A 17,794-nucleotide genomic window follows, 5' to 3' on the forward strand; every position below is an offset into this window, starting at 1 on the left:
AATAAGTACTCTCATTACTCAAAATGAGACACAAATTTCAAGAATTCACTTGAAAAAGTATAACAAATACTAGCATGAAGATTTTAAAACTAGACACAACTCATACAGGAATCTCTTTACCGTACCAGGCAAGCGCCTGTGGATGCCGGGCACTCCTCACTCATGCTGGGTCTGCTTTTTTTCCCTACTGGCTCCATTTCCTAACTTCTGTTCTTCTCCATTGTCTTTTTCTGATGTCTGGTACAGTAGATGTCTTAGGCAACAGTTTATCAGGATTATTCACATAACAGAAAAGAACCTACAAGAGAGCTCCTAAAACATGATTGGAATAATTTTCCAGATATTTGTGAAGCCCAGCCAAGTAACGTCATTCCTTCTGGTTCAAAAATCTGAAATCGTTTGGTTCTGAGAAATCTCATGATTCCTAGACTTGTGATTAAAAACAACTTTTAAAAAAATTGTGTATTAATGGTTTAACATTTACTTAGCCAAATAAGTTAAACACACTTTTATTCGCGTACTTTGCCACTGTCACTGTAATTTAATCACAGAAATTTTAAAACCAAAAAGGCCAAATAAAATCTGTTTATTTTTAAGAAAGGGAAAGAGAGAGCTCACGTGGAGGTGCTGGGGGGGAGGGGCAAAGGGAGAGGGGGAGAAAGAGTCTTAAGCAGGCTCAGGCTCAGTGCAGAGCCCTATGCTGGGCTCGATTTCGTGACACTGAGATCTTGACCTGAGCCGAAATCAAGAGTGGGATGCTTAACAGACTGAGCCACCCAGATGCCCCTAAAATCTCAATTTAAAGGAGACTCTTTGTAAATTTGATGTTTAGCAGTCTCAATACTAATATACACTATTGTCCTTATTTTTCTAATTTTGTATTAGTCTGGTAAAAACATGATAGGTACACTAAATAAAATAAGCCTAAAAGTATCAGAGAAGAAAGTCAAAAAGCCCCACATGAAATGGAGTACACAGTTTTAGGTTCTGTACTTTCCATGCAGCTGGTTAGTGTAGACCCAAGACCTATGATGGTGAAAGGATTTGAGGTTAAAGATGCATCTTTGTGGTAGTTCTGCCATCACAGATGTTGCCTAAGACTACTGCTTTTGCTGTTTAATTTCTTTTGACTTCCTTATTTAACTTAATCATCAACCAGGTTGTTAGTTTGGGTATGAGAAAAGATAGTGCTGAAGGCACAAAACATTTTATTCTTACTTAGTGATATGTTTTACTATAGGTTTCTTTTTGTAATAATTCTCTTCTTTTTTTCTTCTCTTATTCTGCCATTCATCTCACCAAAATCAAAACCAAATTCACCTCCAACAAACAAAACTCTAGGTTTTAGAGTCTTTGCCAGAAGATGTAGGGTTTAACATAGAAATAAAATGGATCTGCCAACAGAGGGTAAGTAATCCTTGACGGAACACCTTCTTCCTCTCTCTCCCCCTCATTTCTTTAAATGCGTTTGTTCCCATCTCCTTATTTTAATGGAAAAGTGAAGCTGAAATCTTACTGTGGCTTCTTCCAACATTATTGGACCTTTTTAATAAAGCATACTTTATCGTTATACTATATGTGAGTACTTGAAAGTAGTGATGAATGTATTGTAGTATAAATGTCAATTTACATGTGTTTCATGTGCACATTAATATGGATGGTTTCTGGATATACTTATAAAATTAACAGTGAAAACTGGACAGTTAACTTTATAACTGATTAGTTTTTATTTTCTTATTCTCCATCTAAACATGTATTTTAAATAATTCCCTAAGCAGTTTTCTGTTAAGTGGCAGTAGTAGCTAGTAACAGTTAACCAAGAAAAGAAATTTCTGCAGGTGTGTTTTAAATCATTCCCAGATTTAGTCATTTTTTTGTTCAACAATTTATATTGAAAAGCTGCTGTGGGTGAGGCATTTTGTGGGTGCTGGGTTCAAGTAGTGAAAAACAGAATAAACATTGCCTTCTTGGAACTTACAGTCTAGTTGAGGAAAACAATTAACTATTGAATATATCAGATGGGGATATGTATAAATGGTTGGGGTGCATGGTAAGAGGGTTGTTGGGCCCTGAAAGGGGCTAATTCAGGTATGATTGGGCAATCAGAGCAATATCCTGGAATTTGTTTTGATCAGAATAATCTATAACTGCCCTCAAATCTTGCCTTCTAAGTACTGTTTATGATAAGCTAGTCCCAGTTAACATAGTAAGTGGTTTTTCTTAATAAGTGATTTTTAGTTTTCTGAGCTTTTAGGATTTAATATATAAAACATCTAATATTTGAATATCAACAGGGCTCTTAGTATCTTAGCTATATTTAGAGAATGTTATTTGAGGGTACTTGATATGTCTTAAGAGTCAAAGAATGAGGTTTTTAATTAGTAATTAATAATTACCTGGGTTTTTTTTTTGTAGGGGGGACACCTGGGTGGCTCAGTTGGTTGAGCATCCGACTCTTGGTCTCAACTCAGGTCTTGATCTCCGGGTCATTACTTACTTAAAGTCCCTCATTGGACTCCACATTGGGCATGGAGCCTACTTTTAAAAAAGGGGGGCGGGCGGCGCCTGGGTGGCTCAGTTGTTAAGCATCTGCCTTCGACTCAGGTCATGGTCCCGGGGTCCTGGGATCGAGCCCCGCATCGGGCTCCCTGCTCGGCAGGAAGCCTGCTTCTCCCTCTCCTACTTCCCCTGTTTGTGTTCCCTCTCACTGTCTCTCTCTCTCTGTCAAATAAATAAATAAATAAAATCTTTAAAAACAAAAAAATTACCTGGGTTTTTTGTAATGAATTAGCAAATGAAGTCCTTTTGTCTTACAGTTCATGAAGATTATAGAAATATTTTATTTTTTTAAAAGATGTCATTTATTTGAGAGTATGAGCGTGGGAGGGGAGAGGAAGAGGGAGAAGCAGACTCCCCGCTGAGCGAGGAGCCTGATGCGGGGCTCGATCCCAGGACCCTGAGATCATGACCTGAGCTGAAGTCAGATGTTTAATCGACTGAGCCACCCAGGCGCCCCTATATAAAAATATTTTAACTTCAGTAGAGTGCAGATTTCCAGACTTTTAGCTTTTTATTTTGTTAACTTTATTAAAGGAAAAGTTTACTGATGGTATAACTGCTTTGTGTCTAAGTGTCTCTACCTGAATTTTGACAGCTGCACTATCACTAAGTAGCTGTGTGGTCTTGGGCAAGGTACTTAATCTTTTTAGGCTTTTGCTTTCCAAATGTAAAATAAGAGTTGGATTAGATGTTCCCAAGATTTCTTTTCTGGCACTGATTCTTGGGTATCTAATGACTTTTGTTTTCCTGTTTATTTCTTCCACATAGGATGGAATGTGGGATGGTAACTTATCAACATATTTTGACATGAATATGTTTTTGGATATAATTTTAAAAACTGTCTTAGAAAATTCTGGGAAGAGGAGAATAGTGTTTTCTTCATTTGATGCAGATATTTGCACAATGTGAGTAATACTCAGTTTTTTTCACCTATATTTTTCGACAGTAGCTGGTACTTAGGGTACAAAGATTGTGGTTGGAGGTAGGGAGGTTGCCCAGATTTCACCCTTGACTTGACCTTTCAGTCAGGTTATATATATCTTCACATCCCTTTAGGACTACCTGCAGGATGCCCTCCCACCTCCTCCAGTGAACTCTACACCCACTGGATCCTAGTACCTCACCCCCTGTGTTTCGTTTTATAGGCCTGTAACCTCCTCTTTACCAAATTGTAAGCCCTCAAGGGCTTTCTTGTTGCCCATTTCTGAGAATATTTTTAGCTCTTGTATAGAATGATTTAAAATTTTTCTTTTTGATTGAAAGTTGCAATACATGTTAATGGTGATTATATCTCAATAATGGGATTATGCTCTTTGGGGGGAGGTGGTTTCTTTATATTTTTAGAGTTTCCTAAAATTCTAAAACAGTATATTAGAATTATCTCCCTGATGAAAAGTATTTTTAAATTGTCTTTTTTAGGGTTCGGCAGAAGCAGAACAAGTATCCCATATTATTTTTGACTCAAGGAAAATCTGATATTTACCCTGAACTCATGGACCTCAGATCTCGGACAACCCCCATTGCAATGAGCTTTGCACAGTTTGAAAACCTACTGGTAAGTTATGCTTGATTTTTGTTTTTATTACTATTTTAATTTTTTAAGAAATGTCTTAGAATAGTAGTAAATAAGTTTTCATGTTATTTTACACCTCTGATTGGTTAGTTTTGACACATTTATAACAAGCTGATAGCTCTACTTAAATAAGGATATTAGATCTCAGAATGAAAAGCTGTTAAATGAATGACAAAATATTTTCTTGCGGGCCTAGATTAAGTAAGTTTCTGAGTGGATTTTATGAATCATCTGAAATGGCTTGACTGTAAATTTGTTTGATAAAATAAACTAGAAGAAAAAGTTCTGACATTTTTTTCTCTGCCCAGTCTACTTTGGGGAACACTGATGGAGATTGTAATCATTTAGCATTTGCAGTTAATAAGTTACTTTTTCATGAGTAACTTATTTTTCTTCTTTTAGGGGATAAATGCACATACTGAAGACCTGCTCAGAAACCCATCCTATATTCAGGAGGCAAAAGCTAAGGGACTAGTCATATTCTGCTGGGGCGATGATACCAACGATCCCGAAAACAGAAAGAAGCTGAAGGAACTTGGAGTTAATGGTCTAATTTATGATAGGTATTTGTTTTTCATGAAAAGTTTTCATGGATTGTTAGAAAAAAAAATAGTTGTTTTATAAAATTAAAAATATTATTAAACTTAGTTAAGTTAAAATTCTGTAGTTCAGCCTGAGGTTTATCTTAACATTTGTCAGTGGAATTTTTCAAACTCTGGAGTATAGCACAACCATGTGGGAAGCTTATTAAACAATTGGACGACTGGGCTCTACACCAGATGTGCTGTCATCTTGGGGGTTGGGGGGCTGTCTCCCCCAGACCTCTCTGTCTGCACCAACTTTCTTGGGGATCTCATCCAGTTCTGTGGTTTTTCATACCTTTATTCTCCAATTTTTGTATCTCCAACCTTTGTCTCTTTCCCCTGACCACTTACATTTTTATATCCAGCTATCAACACCTATCCTTTCTCTAGACTTCCTGATTTCAATATACATGGCAACTCTGTCTTTCCGGTTTCTCAGTCCAAATCCTTGGAGTCTTTCATGGCTCTGTTCTTAAACTCATACTCTAAAACCAGTCAAAAAGAATCTTGTTGATTCTGTCTTCAGAATATATCCTGCATGTATCCACTCACCATATTTACTATTGTCACTCTCTGCTAAGACAGCCTCATTTCTCATGTGGCTTATTGAAGTCCATCTGCTTACTGTCCACTCCTTTATCTACACCTCCTTGCTATCTGTTCTCAGCACAGCAGCCAGAGGGGAGCCTATTCTAACTGAAGTCAGATCGTGTTACTGCTTAAAACTCTCCCATGGGTCTCTTTGTCATCTAGAGTAAAATCCAAGACCCTTCCAAGGCCCCACATGAGCTGATGCCCATCTTTCTTCCTCCAGCTCCCACCCCAACACACCCACACAAACATAAGCTCCATGAGGACAGGCTCTTTGCCTGTTTTTATTCACTCCTGTGTCTCCAAAAGTTAGAACAATGTGTGACATACAGTAGGGATTCAAATATTTGTTGAAACAAAAGTTTTTTCCTTTTTTTATAAGCTCCCTAGGTGTGTTTATGATATGTTTGAGAGCCACTAATCGGAGAGACGAAAAGATTGCTTAATATAAAGAAATTTGGGGTTAGAAGGGATGTCATTTAGTCTGCTGAGGGGTTAGCAGGCTTGCTAATACTTGAGCAACATCCTATAAAGAGTAAGTGATGAAATTCTTACGAGGCCTGCTTTAAAGAAGTTCATTCCTTGGATGTAGTTCACTTTACTGTTTGTCCTGTATAGTTAATATCACTTATACACTTCCAACTAATTAAAGGAAGATAAAAATTTTTACAGTAACCATTTGAAAGAAGTGCTGGCTTTAGCAAAAAAAAATTTTTTTTTTTTAAAGATTTTATTTATTTATTCATTAGAGACAGAGAGAGAGAGGCAGAGGGAGAAGCAGGCTCCCAAGGAGCAGGGAGCCCGATGCGGGACTCGATCCCAGGACCCTGAGATCATGACCCAAGCCGAAGGCAGATGCTTAACCATCTGAGCCACCCAGGAGCCCTTTAGCAAAATTTTTGAAGAATATTTCTTTGAGGAGGAGGAAGGAATGATTGCAAATATTTTCAGGCAAGAAAATGTAATCTGAGACATACTCTGTATGACTTTGTAGGGTGTACAGATTTTAGGCAGATCCTTTGAAGGGCCTTACTTGGTTGGAGCCAAATTGTGACATGTAATGGACAATAGGAAGATACTTTGTGATATAAAAGGCCCTGAAGAAAGTGAGTAATCTTCCTGGCCCAGGGTCAATAAGAATAATTTTAAAGAGGAAGCATTGAGTTGGTTTTAGGAGTGGCTAAGTTTGCTTTGACAGGATTTGAGTTTTGGGCAGAAGCAATAGTGTGACTCAGGGCAGGACTGTGTTGAAGGTGTGGAAGACATTGAGGAGACAGCCCAGGATGGGGCTCCTGCTAGGGTCTGTTAATGTTGTGTTTACCTTTGAAAGTTGTTGGGTTTTTTTGTTTTGTTTTTTAATGTTTTAATCAAAGAAGTGTGTGTGTAAGGTTTACAGTAAAAACCAGCAGTTCCCTATGCCTATCCCTTTCATTGTTTTTAGCTGAGTTCCTGTGGCCAAATGTTTTTTATTTTTTTAAGAGAGAGCGAGCGGGTAGGGGGCAGAGGGAGAGAGAATCTTAGGCAAGTTCCATTCCCAGTGTGTGGAGTCTGACTCCAGGCTCAGTCTCTTAACCCTGAGATCATGACCTAAGCCAAAATCACGCTTAACCAATTGAGCCACCCAGGTGCCCCACCCTAAAGTTTCTTTAGCTGTTTCTTCTGGTATGTAATTTGCTTATGCTATTATTCTTTTTATTATCAAATCTAGACATAATAGAGAAGGTTTTGAACGATTAGTGATTTTGGAGCCTTTGATCTGTTTTATGTTGGGGAGAATTGTTGATGAGAGTGGGTGTTTTTAGTTGATCAAAACTGATTTCTTCTTTTCTCTCACAAAGGCAATAACACATTGTAGATTTTACATTTAATCATGGTTTTGTGGTACATTATCTCATATAAAGAGCTATGTTTGATTTGCTGATATTTGGGATTTTTGCATTTGTGATAATGAGTAAGATGACCTTTGATTTACCTTTCTCAACTGGTTGTTGTCTCATTTTGGTATGGGGAAAATACTGGCCTCATAAAGTAATTAGGCAGTGTTTCCTCTTTTTATAAAAAAAATTACTGTGTCTGCTCAAATGATTAAAAAATAAATCCAGTAACAGACACCCATGTTTAAAGAACATTATCATTAGATTTGAAGTCTCCCATATGCCTCTCCCTAATTCAATTCCCTTATCTCCTCCCTTAGATATAACTGCTTATCAAATTATTATTCTCTTTGTAAAAATTTTAAATTCTTATTTCTATCACTAAATAATATACCATTCTTTAAACTTTATTTGTACTTTTTTCCCATTTGTTATAATGTTCTTAAAATTAATCTATTTGTTGTAATATAGCTATAATTTATTCAACTTTGTGGCTATATAATTTCATGGCTATGTCTCCATCACAATTTATTTTATATGAGAACATTTAGGTAGTTGCCAAGTTTTTGCTTTTGCAGTGTTTGCTGTAAACATTGTTGAACCAGGCCTTCTAGAATACATGTGTAAAGTTTCTCTAGGGCAGTGACTTTCAAACCATTTTGACCCAACCCAGTTAGAAATGCATTCTCCATTGTGACCAAGTGCACACATTGATATGTATATGTATATGTACCTGAAACAGAATTTTAAAAAGAATCGCCCTTGGATATTTTCTATTTGTATGTGTACTTTTGAAGTGCTAGTCCATTTTGCCACTGGCCTTCACCTTTTTAAATGCTAGTCTTAACTTTCCAAACTTGTTTGGCAACCCACTGTAAGGCATCTGTCTATGGGTCAGGTATTGGAAGTACATCAGGACTATGGTCCTGTGAAGTGGGTGGTTCTGTATTCCTTGGTTCTGCATCCATTGTAGCCTGCGACCAGTTCTCAGGAGTGGGCCAGTGCATAACTGTCAGTTTATCAGGAGCAGCACATGGTTAAAACAAGCCACACATAAGTAAGGGTCTGATGCAGGCTTGCTAGGGCACTCTGTCCTTAGGGTACAACGCTGGTCGAGTGGCCGTGGCCCTCTTGGAGTGATGAGAGTCCCTCACACACCTTCCTTTTCACTCAGACTGCTCCAGTGTAGACTCACTGACTTCTTTGGACACTGCTGTCATCCTGAGTGAAAATTGCTCCCTGACCTCAGTCCCTGTGTCAGAGCTCCCATCTCCTGTAGTCCAGATCTTTTTTGCTTTCCTGTCATTTTTATGGAACACATCCTTCAGCATCTTCTTGAGAAAGGAGGACATGGAAAATAAATGTTTGGTCTTGCATGCCTGGAAGTATGGTGGCTGGGCATAAAATTTCGTGTTAGGAAATCATTTTCTTTTAGAATTTTAAAAACACTTATCCGTCACATTCACAGTTTCAGTGTTACTGTTGAGGAGTGTGAAGCCATGTTGATTCCTGTTCCCGCACAAGTGATTTCTTTGTTTCCTATCTGGAAGCTTGCAGAGTCTTCTTGTCACCACAGTTGTCAAATTTCATAGAAATGGATCTTGGTGTGGGTCTGATTTCGTCCCTTGTGCTGGGCACACAGCAGCGCATTTAATCTGTTGATACATGTCCTTGAAGATGCAGAGATTCTGTGAATTATTTGATTTTTGTCTCTTCTGTTTTTCTGCACCCCCCCCCCCCCGCCATAGAAATCCTTTCGTTTACATACTATTCAGTCTTGGACCAGACTTCTAATTCTTATGTTTTCTCCTATTTTCTATCTTTGTCTTTTTGCTCTACTTTGAAAGATTTCTCCAACTTCATCATCCACTGTTCTATTGAGTTCTATTTTCTGTCTTTAATTTTAAGAACTGTCTTTTTTCTTTGAATGCTCTTTTTTCTTCTATATATAACATCCTGTTTTGGATCAATGAACTATTTCTGTGAAGGCATCAGGGCTTTTTTTTTTTTTTTTAGTCTTTGGAATTTTCTTCTCTTTGACTCACTATCTTACATGTTAGAAGCTTTCCTCAGTTATTTGGAAATCCTTGGCTGCTTCTCATGGTAAGAAATTGGGATCTAAAAAGCTTGTTGAAGGCTCTGAGTGTGTGAATGGGGCTTGTTAACTTGGATTTCACTGTGGGGTGATCTGGGTGGCCTGTTTGGTCATACTTCTGATGTCAGTAGATTTAGAACTTTACTTTTTGGCTGACCAGATTCCTCACAGAAGAATCTATATAAACTACCTAGAGGATCCAGATCTGGCTCCCAGGGTTCTTGGGATTCAGGTAAGGGAAGAGAGCTGGGGAAGGGAGGGCATGTCTCTGAATTTTGCATGTGTTATATGTATGGACTGTCTCTAATTCCCCTGGTGCTGGTGGCTTTTGTAAAATGCCCAAACCCTCACCTGGTCTTCTAGTCCTCCATTCCAAGAGCTTTCCCGTTAAGTTCTCAAAATCAACCTAAGTGGGGGAGTGGGATGCTGGGCAGCCTCCATGGCAGGAAGTTAGAAGGAAGGGAGATGCTTACTGCTGCTCAGAGCCTTCACTCATCTTCCGTGTTTTAGCTGCCGCCCCTCCCCCCTTCCCCAGTTCTAGGGGAATCTGGTGCTGCTTTTAACTCAGCCTTTTCATGTTTTCCACTATACTGGCTTGTGATTTGGCCTTTTCCGTTCTGCTAACTGAAACACTTTGTTACTACTTATGCATCTGTTTTCCAGCTTCCAAAATTTTGTTGCTGTGTCTCTTTGTTTTTTTCCCCATACGCATGGATTCTTTTTTAATCCCTTTATTTTCTTTTTAACGGGATGTACAAAGAAAGTATAGTTGCTTCTGTTTTGGGTCTGATATCTTGACCCGGAGGTCACTTCTCATTCTCTTAGAAATTCGTTCCTACTATGATGTCACAACGACCTCTGTTGTAGCACCTCACATGAGCTGCCCGGCCCTCACATCTAGGCCCGGAAGGCCATCCTGTCTCTGCTGATGGGCAGTGTACTGCTGCCATTGTCACCTGGGGCTTTTTCTGGCCTCGCAACTATGGGTACCTTGGCCTAGGCTGCACAGCTTCAGGACAGTTCTCACAGTGCAGATCTTCAGGGCTTTGAAGTCACAACTGGGCATGAATTCCAACTCTGCCTCTTAGTAGCTTCCCATCTGTAAAATACGGCATTGCCAGTTGATTGGCTTGGAGAGAAGATACCTGAAGAATCAATCCCTAGGAAACTACAGGTTTATTTTGCTTTCTGATTCAGTTGCTTTGTAATTCATTCTTTTTCATTATGGGCACATAAGGACGTGCCGCTGTTCTGTGTTGGAAAGATGGAGAAGAAGTATTTTTAAATTGAACTGATACTTACATCTTTCAAAGAGGGAAGGGGGGCTGTTGTACGATGGATGTTCCAGTCATTCTGTAATCAGATTGCCCGGAAAAGGTTAAGTCAGACACGTCTTCAGTAAACCATAAAATTACACTATTTTATGTGTTTTGTGTTTGTTTCATCATAGGATATATGATTGGATGCCTGAACAGCCAAATATATTCCAAGTGGAGCAGTTGGAACGCCTGAAGCAAGAATTGCCAGAGCTTAAGAGCTGTTTGTGTCCCACCGTTAGCCGCTTTGTTCCCTCGTCTTTGTGTGGGGAGCCTGGTATCCATGTGGATGCCAACGGCATTGATAACGTGGAGAGCGCTTAGTTTGTATTGGGCAGAGGCCATCTGGGGGCATGCACCGCTGTTCTGGGTATTGACTTTTCATCATCGAGCATCGTTTATCTATGCCTTCTAGGTTTCTCAGTCCAATGAAGCAATAATGAAGTATTTTACTCTTTAACTACAGTTCTTGCTAGAATCACGTATGCTATTTAAATCACTTGGCCAGGTATAATTACCAGTCAGTCTCTTTACAATGAGAAAATTTGTTGGTTGACAAACCTATTAAACTAAATATATAAACATATAATGTTAAACAGATGTTCATTAAAAGCATAGTGCTTTGAAATTAACTATACAAATATATTTACAGTTCTTACAGCTTTCATTTGATCAGGTCTGAAACATTTAGCACTTGGGGAACATGACTATGCATAATTATACCTGACCATGGAAAAAATTAAGTACCTCAAATGCATGCATTTGCACTGGTGATTCCAGCTGCACAAATCTTTGTGCCATCTATGTATATATGTATTTTTTACGTGGATTGACATGCACAGACACCATTTTCATTCAGTATGAACCTAGAGGCTGCTGCCTTCTCCCACTTAACCAAACCAGTGCCTGTGTAAACAGCCTGCAGGTGATCCTTGAGAGCTTGTTGCATAAGTCTTTCAAAAGTTGTTTTGCATAAAGTTTCCAAAAATGCTGCAGGGTAATTTAATGTATAAAATATTAGAAGTATGTACTGCATACTTAAGAGAATAGATCATAATGTATAAATTCTATTCAGTGCATGCTTTAGGTTTTAAGCATGAGATTGTACACGTTTACTGTAAGTCCTTGCATCTGTGGTGCTAGGTGAGTGTGAGAAGGTGTCAAGGACTGAAAATATTTTGTTGCCTAAAAAAAAAAAAAAAAAAAAAAAGCCTGTTTGTAGGCGTTTTCAGTATGCTTATTTTAAGTGTCTCTCACTACCTATTACACACCATTGCTTTGTGGGTTTGTTTTGTGTGTGTGTGTGTTGTACAGTAGTTAAATCTCCATGCAGAAAAATAAATGTCCTGAATTCTCATATTGGTAATCTTTATTGGTTAATATGTATCAGGCATGTAATTTGTTTAGAAATGTAGAAGATCCTTCTAAATGTATATGCGTGTTTGTAGGATTATACTAAGGTTTCGTTCATTAGATGCTGATTGTTTTGGCATAACTGTAACTTAAGAACGAATGTTAAATAAAATATACAGATTTATTTTCTTCCTTATAAAACAAAATTTCAAGAAGGTATTACTTTTATAGACTTGATTCTATAATATTATTATGAGAAATTGGAATTTAGGAATTGGAATCCTACCCTAAAGTGATGAGTTTATTTGCATCTGCCTTTTGCTGCATGTTCTTCACTAGGCAATTTATTCATGCATTGAGATGTTTTAGTATTAGCTGAGAACCTAAGACTTGGAATTACACATTGTATCTTTTTTTTTTAAGCCAAACAATGCAATTGTGTGATTCAGTATCGATGAATTATGAGACTTAATATCAATTGTGTGAAGGCAGGCTTTGAATGCCCATGGTGTTGTGCTATAACAGTGATATTTAATGGAAAAGAGTTTAGGAAATGCAGTCTTCTGCAAGGGTTCTATATACTTTTCCCACATTGAATGAGATTTTCCAACGCTTTGGTGTGACTTAGGCAGTTTTAGAAAACTCCTAAAAAGGAATTTCATTTTCTTTGTCTACAGACCTTGCTACAATACAGTGACCGTTACCTTATGGTGAGTTGATTAGCCATAGGTGTGCGTTTCCGGTCTTGTTCGTTTGCTCTCCTCCCCTGTGCCTTTCCAGTCCAGTGGCAATGCAGCTCCATGTTGAAGACTCACAGATCATTAAGGGAAAAGAGAGGTGATGGGGCGAGGCAGGGAGTTTCCCAAACAGTGTCATTTGCTGCAAAGAGCTTACACAAGGACTGCTTATGCCCCAGACAGAACCTCACTGCTCCCTTTCTTTCCTGTCCCTTCCCGACCTTGCAAACCAGGGTTAGCAGGCAGTTAAGGCATAGCAAGCAGTAGCTCCCCGTGGCTATAGGACTGAGTCCAGGCTTCCGTATCACTAGCTGTTGCCCTGTACGCTCTGCTCTGGCCACGCCACGCTCCTACACGATTCCCTGTCTGTAGCCATGTGCCCTCTGCCTGGAAGCCCTCTCCTCCCCACAGACTCTCTCCCTGCCAGACTCCTTTCTCCTGAGCCAACAACCTCTCTGAGTTCTTGCTGAAACTTCTGCAGAAGGGTGTGAATCCATCTTTTACTCCATAGCCGTATGTTCATACCTTGGTCATGCCATGCGTCCTAGTGCATTCTAGGTAGGCATAGTTGTTTGTCTCACCTACCAGGCTGCGGGCTCTTTCAAGGGCAGGGAACTTGTCGTACTCTTTTTATTTCCACAGTGCATGGAACATGGTAGAAAATAAATGTTGGAATTGTCGAGATAATATAATTTGTATCAAATGTCCTTTTGAATTAAGAGACTTAATTATGTTTACTAAGAAAGTAAACTTTGGTTTACATTTTGACAGTTGGAACAGTTTGTTGATACCAATTTTAAATGTAGAGGTATAATGTTCAGATCATTTTATATTTTCTGGAAATTGAGTGCAATGTTTGATAAAATGCCGCCATTGTTCTCTGGTGTTTTCTACTCTCTGGAATTATGTACTGTAACTGACTGGATGTAAATGTGGGGAATACAGTTCATTCCTGTGTTGGTAGTGCGAAGGGCTGCCACAGCCACCCATTACCTCACTCCCGTTGTCGCTTGTGTCTTCTCCCCTCCAGACCGCACGCTTACGCCTACCTCAGTACCGCTTTCCTTGTCTGAAATGCCTTCTCTGTCTTCCTTCAGTGTCCAGCTCAGGTGCCACCTCCGTAAACCTTGGCTCAGCTTTTGATCGAAATCATGATGCAAACAGATGCTTACAGCCTCTAAATCTCACTACTTCATTTTGCAGCTGGGCTACTAAACCCAGAGAAGTTAACTGACTTACCAGGTTGGGACTAAACTGGGTTTTGTGATTCCTAATTCTGTGTTCTTAATCTACGCTGCCTTCCGAATTCTTGTGGCATTTGTTAGCATGTGCTTTCTTACCGTTTTTTTTTTAATGTGCCTGTTCTACTTCCCTAAGATTGTAAGCCCCTTAAGGGCAGGGACTTCTTCGCATTCCTAGCGCTGCTATAGTGTTCTCTCCTTAGTTACGAACTAGACAAATAAATGGCGGTGGCAACGATCCTAGTTTCCTAATCAGATTGTTTCACAGTCTACATACGGTTCTGTATGGCCTGCTTGGCTATGTTGTCTGGAGTGTGTGTGCTCGTGTGCATGCGTGTGCATGTGTGTCTGCATGTATACTCGGGGGGTTCTCGCTCTGCCCCCGTGGTTCGGGGTCACAGACGGGTTACCGTAAGCCGAGTTTCTGCTCCGTGCCAAATGAGGACAATTATGGGACTCAATGGAAGACGAGGTCCAGCTTTTCCCCCAGGCCTGGCTGGCCCTTCCTGGGCTGACACCCCTAAATCCCGCAGCCGCTGGTCTGGGTGGGCGGGATGTGCTGCCCTGGATAGGACTCGGGTGACCCGTGGGCAGGCTGTCTCACTAGCCCTGGTGGAGCGTCACTGCCCTTTGTGCCTGGGCTCTTTCTCTTCGTAGCTGGCCTCATTCTGTTTCACATGTTGACTGGTTTGGTACTCTAGGCTGGCAGTGGAGTCCTGTTAATTCAGATTTGGATATGACTCCTTTGCATTTTAAATTTGGGTTGTGTATTTTGGGGGTAGGAAGCAAAGTGTACATATGAGGAACATTGCGTTATTTTGTTGTTCCTGAGTAGAAATTTATTCAAATACAATCTCTTAGTTTATACAGTTTGAGAAATGGATTTGAAATGTTTAACATGCAAGAGAGCATATGATTAAGACCATGCAAGTGTGTGTTGGAGATAAGAGGAAGAGAGAAGAGGTTGAAGTGCTTGAGCCCTTGCAGAATGGGGTAGATAGAGATCAGGGTAGCTGTGAAGCCACAGTGGGGCACAGCCTTCGTAAATCAGAAGCCAGGGTAGGGTGGTATTTGTGATGTGTTCAGAGAGAATGAAGGAACCATCCTGATAATGGAGAGGATATTTTTTTTTTTACAGATTTTAAAGGGAAATGAAAGAAATGTATTTTGAAATAATGAGGAAAGTAGTATTAGTACAGGAATAATAAAAGAAGTGCAGAAATTAATTTGTCTAATCCTCCACTAAACTGGTCCAAGTATACATCTTACCTGCTCAGACCAAAAACAAAAATGCAGATGGGATAAGTGAGCTTCTGAAACTTACTTGCATATATGCAAAGCTAAACTATGTAATGTCACAGGAAGAAAACAAAGTTTAGTAAAAGTCCGTCCCACGGTTTCAAGTGTGTCCCTCTGCAGCCCACATTTCTCCCGTAAGCCCAGATTTGCACATCCAGCTGTCTGTTCGCGCCTCCACTTGGAGGTGTGATGGCCACCTCACATGTAATGTGCCTCCAAAAAACTCTTTTTCCTTCTGGTAAAATTGTTCCTATCCCACCTGCTCCGGTGATCTATGTCACAGTAAGTGACACCCAGGAGTATTACACAATCACAAGTTACCAGTAAGAGAGAAATCATGGAACTTTATATTACGATATGTGATAGGTCAGTTGCCCGTTTGTTTCTTCTCAATTAAAAAAAAATCTGCCACGTATTCTTTTGCTATTTTAATAGCATAGAATCATCTTACCAAGTGCCAGAAAAGTCCCCTTGGGATTTTGAACAGTGTTGGATTGATTTTCTAGATTAACGTGTGGGAAGGATTAATGTTTTAAAAATAGGAAGTCTTCCTATCCAGAATACAGAGCGTATCTCCATTTTTTCAGAAGTTTTACATCTTCCAGTAAAACGAGTTTTTTCATTTACATACTGTATATTTTTTAAGGTTTACTCTTACATTTAAAAAACTACTTAAGAGGTTTTTTTATTATTCCCATTTTCCTTACATATCTTCTTCAGTAATAAGCAGTTAATTTTTGTTTATTGATCTCATCTGTAGCTACTCTGCTGAATTCAGTTAGTCAAAATATTTTGTTATTTTAAGTGTCCGGGATTTTCTAGTTGATCATATCTGCAAGTGCATTTTTCTAATTTTTAATAACAGCTTTTTCTTTATCTTGTCTTATTTCAGTAACTAATAACAATTGTAGGCATCCTTGTTTCTTTATGACTGTAATGGGAAATCGTATGATGGCTGCTGGGGATTCCAGTAGATGACCCTTACCAAATTAAGGAAATTTCTTTTTCTTCTTGATTTGCTAAAAGATCTCTTCCCCAACCAGCTCCACTCCAGCCTCAAGGGATAGGTGTGGAATTTATTCAGTGACTTTTTGAGGAGTTCGAAAACAATCATAGTTTTTCACTTATCTGTTAATTTTAATGGACTGAACGATGCTGATATATTTTCTAATGTTGAATTACCTTGCAATAATTGGTATAAAACCTATTAGTAGAACTAATGATGTAATGTATGGGGATTAACATAAGAATAAAAAAAAGACCTATTAGTGTTCTTTTGATAGTGATTGGCTGATTCATTTAAGATTTATTATGTATATTCATAAATCAGATTGACTTAGTTTTCTTCTGCTATTTATGTCTAGTTTTAGAGACCATTAGGATAGCCTTATAAAGTCAGTTGAGTTAGCCTTTCAGGTTTTTCTATCATGTGGAACAGTGTTTATAATGTTAGTTGTTTGTCTGTTTGTTGACGGTTTGATAAGCGGTCAGTTGTTAGTTGTTTGTCTGTTTGTTGACGGTTTGATAAGCGCTCTTATAAAACTGTGTGCGTATTTTCAAGTGGGTTTTTTTTTTTTTCTCCTGCCCTTACAGTTTCTTCTTTAGTTATAGCCTGTTTGTGTTCTCTACTTTTTTATTAAATTTATATTTTGGGGGAAAACCAGCCAGTTTTCCTAGATTTAAAAAAAATTACTTGTCTGTCCAGCTATGTGTTGTATTTAGTATTAGTGTGTGTATATGTTATATAATATGTAATATATATATACACACATACTAAATACTGGATATCATATATATGTAAAATCTTCTGAGATGTGACCACTTTTTCATCTTAATGTTTTCTTTGGCATGAAGCAGGGAGTTATCCTTGATTAGATTGCCAAAGGTCTATCTTTTTTTTTTTTTTTTAACTAGGCTTTAGTAGTATTGAGCAGTGTTTTTACTGTTTCATTAATTACTGCTCTTAAATTTAGTGTGTAAAATTCTACCTAATTTGGATTTATTTTCTACCTTTTCTTCTTGAGTTGAATCTACTTCAATACTAAAAACAGTTCTGGTTCTATAACAGAATGGAGTTGACCTTGGAAAAATACTGTTTTACTAGAAGGGAACAAGAACTTTACTTTCTGAAAAAAGAAAAAAAGTCTAAGGAGCTGTTGTTTCCATAATAATGGAAGTATGCACCATATAAAGTATGAACCTTATTTTAGTTTTTAGCTAGTCTGATTGAAGTGAATTCCCTTATATTGTAATTCATTAAGGCATAACCATGATCAAATATTTGTCAAGGGCTTGGTTAGGAGAATAAAGGCAGCTTCTGTCTTCAGCGTGCTTATTTAGTTTGAGGTATTTATATGTTTTTAAAAATGCAAGATTGGGGTGCCTGGGTGGCTCAGTCGGTTAAGCAGCTGCCTTCAGCTCAGGTCATGATCCCAGGGTCCTGGGATTGAGCCCCACATCGGGTTCCTTGCTCAGCGGGGAGACTGCTTCTCTCTCTGCCTGCCACTTTCCCTGCTTGTGCTTTCTCTCTCTCTCAAATAAATAAGTAAAATCTTAAAAAAAAAAAAAAAAA

The 17,794-nt window shown here is 38.7% G+C and overlaps 1 protein-coding gene across 4 annotated transcripts in view; it reads left to right on the forward strand.

The window, feature by feature from the left end:
• The window catches only part of GPCPD1 (glycerophosphocholine phosphodiesterase 1), a 54,376-nt gene extending 40,215 nt beyond the window's left edge, over window positions 1-14,161 (forward strand). For 2 of the 4 annotated variants that reach the window (XM_045885419.3, XM_045885420.3), the window contains exons 16-20: window positions 1,342-1,407; window positions 3,328-3,464; window positions 3,979-4,114; window positions 4,535-4,695; window positions 10,727-14,161. In XM_045885419.3, coding sequence (XP_045741375.1) covers window positions 1,342-1,407; window positions 3,328-3,464; window positions 3,979-4,114; window positions 4,535-4,695; window positions 10,727-10,916 — 690 coding nt within the window. In that variant the 3' untranslated portion in view covers window positions 10,917-14,161. Of the gene's footprint in view, window positions 1-1,341; window positions 1,408-3,327; window positions 3,465-3,978; window positions 4,115-4,534; window positions 4,696-9,436; window positions 9,509-10,726 lie in introns of all 4 variants that reach the window. The other 2 variants (XM_045885422.3, XM_045885421.3) reach the window with 2 other exon arrangements.
• Window positions 14,162-17,794: the final 3,633 nt, after the last annotated feature.

The sequence above is a fragment of the Mirounga angustirostris genome, unplaced genomic scaffold (assembly GCF_029215605.1).
Source record: "Mirounga angustirostris isolate CCGP_5_RB_7025 unplaced genomic scaffold, mMirAng1.0.hap1 SCAF_10, whole genome shotgun sequence".
NCBI classification, from domain to species: Eukaryota; Metazoa; Chordata; class Mammalia; order Carnivora; family Phocidae; genus Mirounga; species Mirounga angustirostris.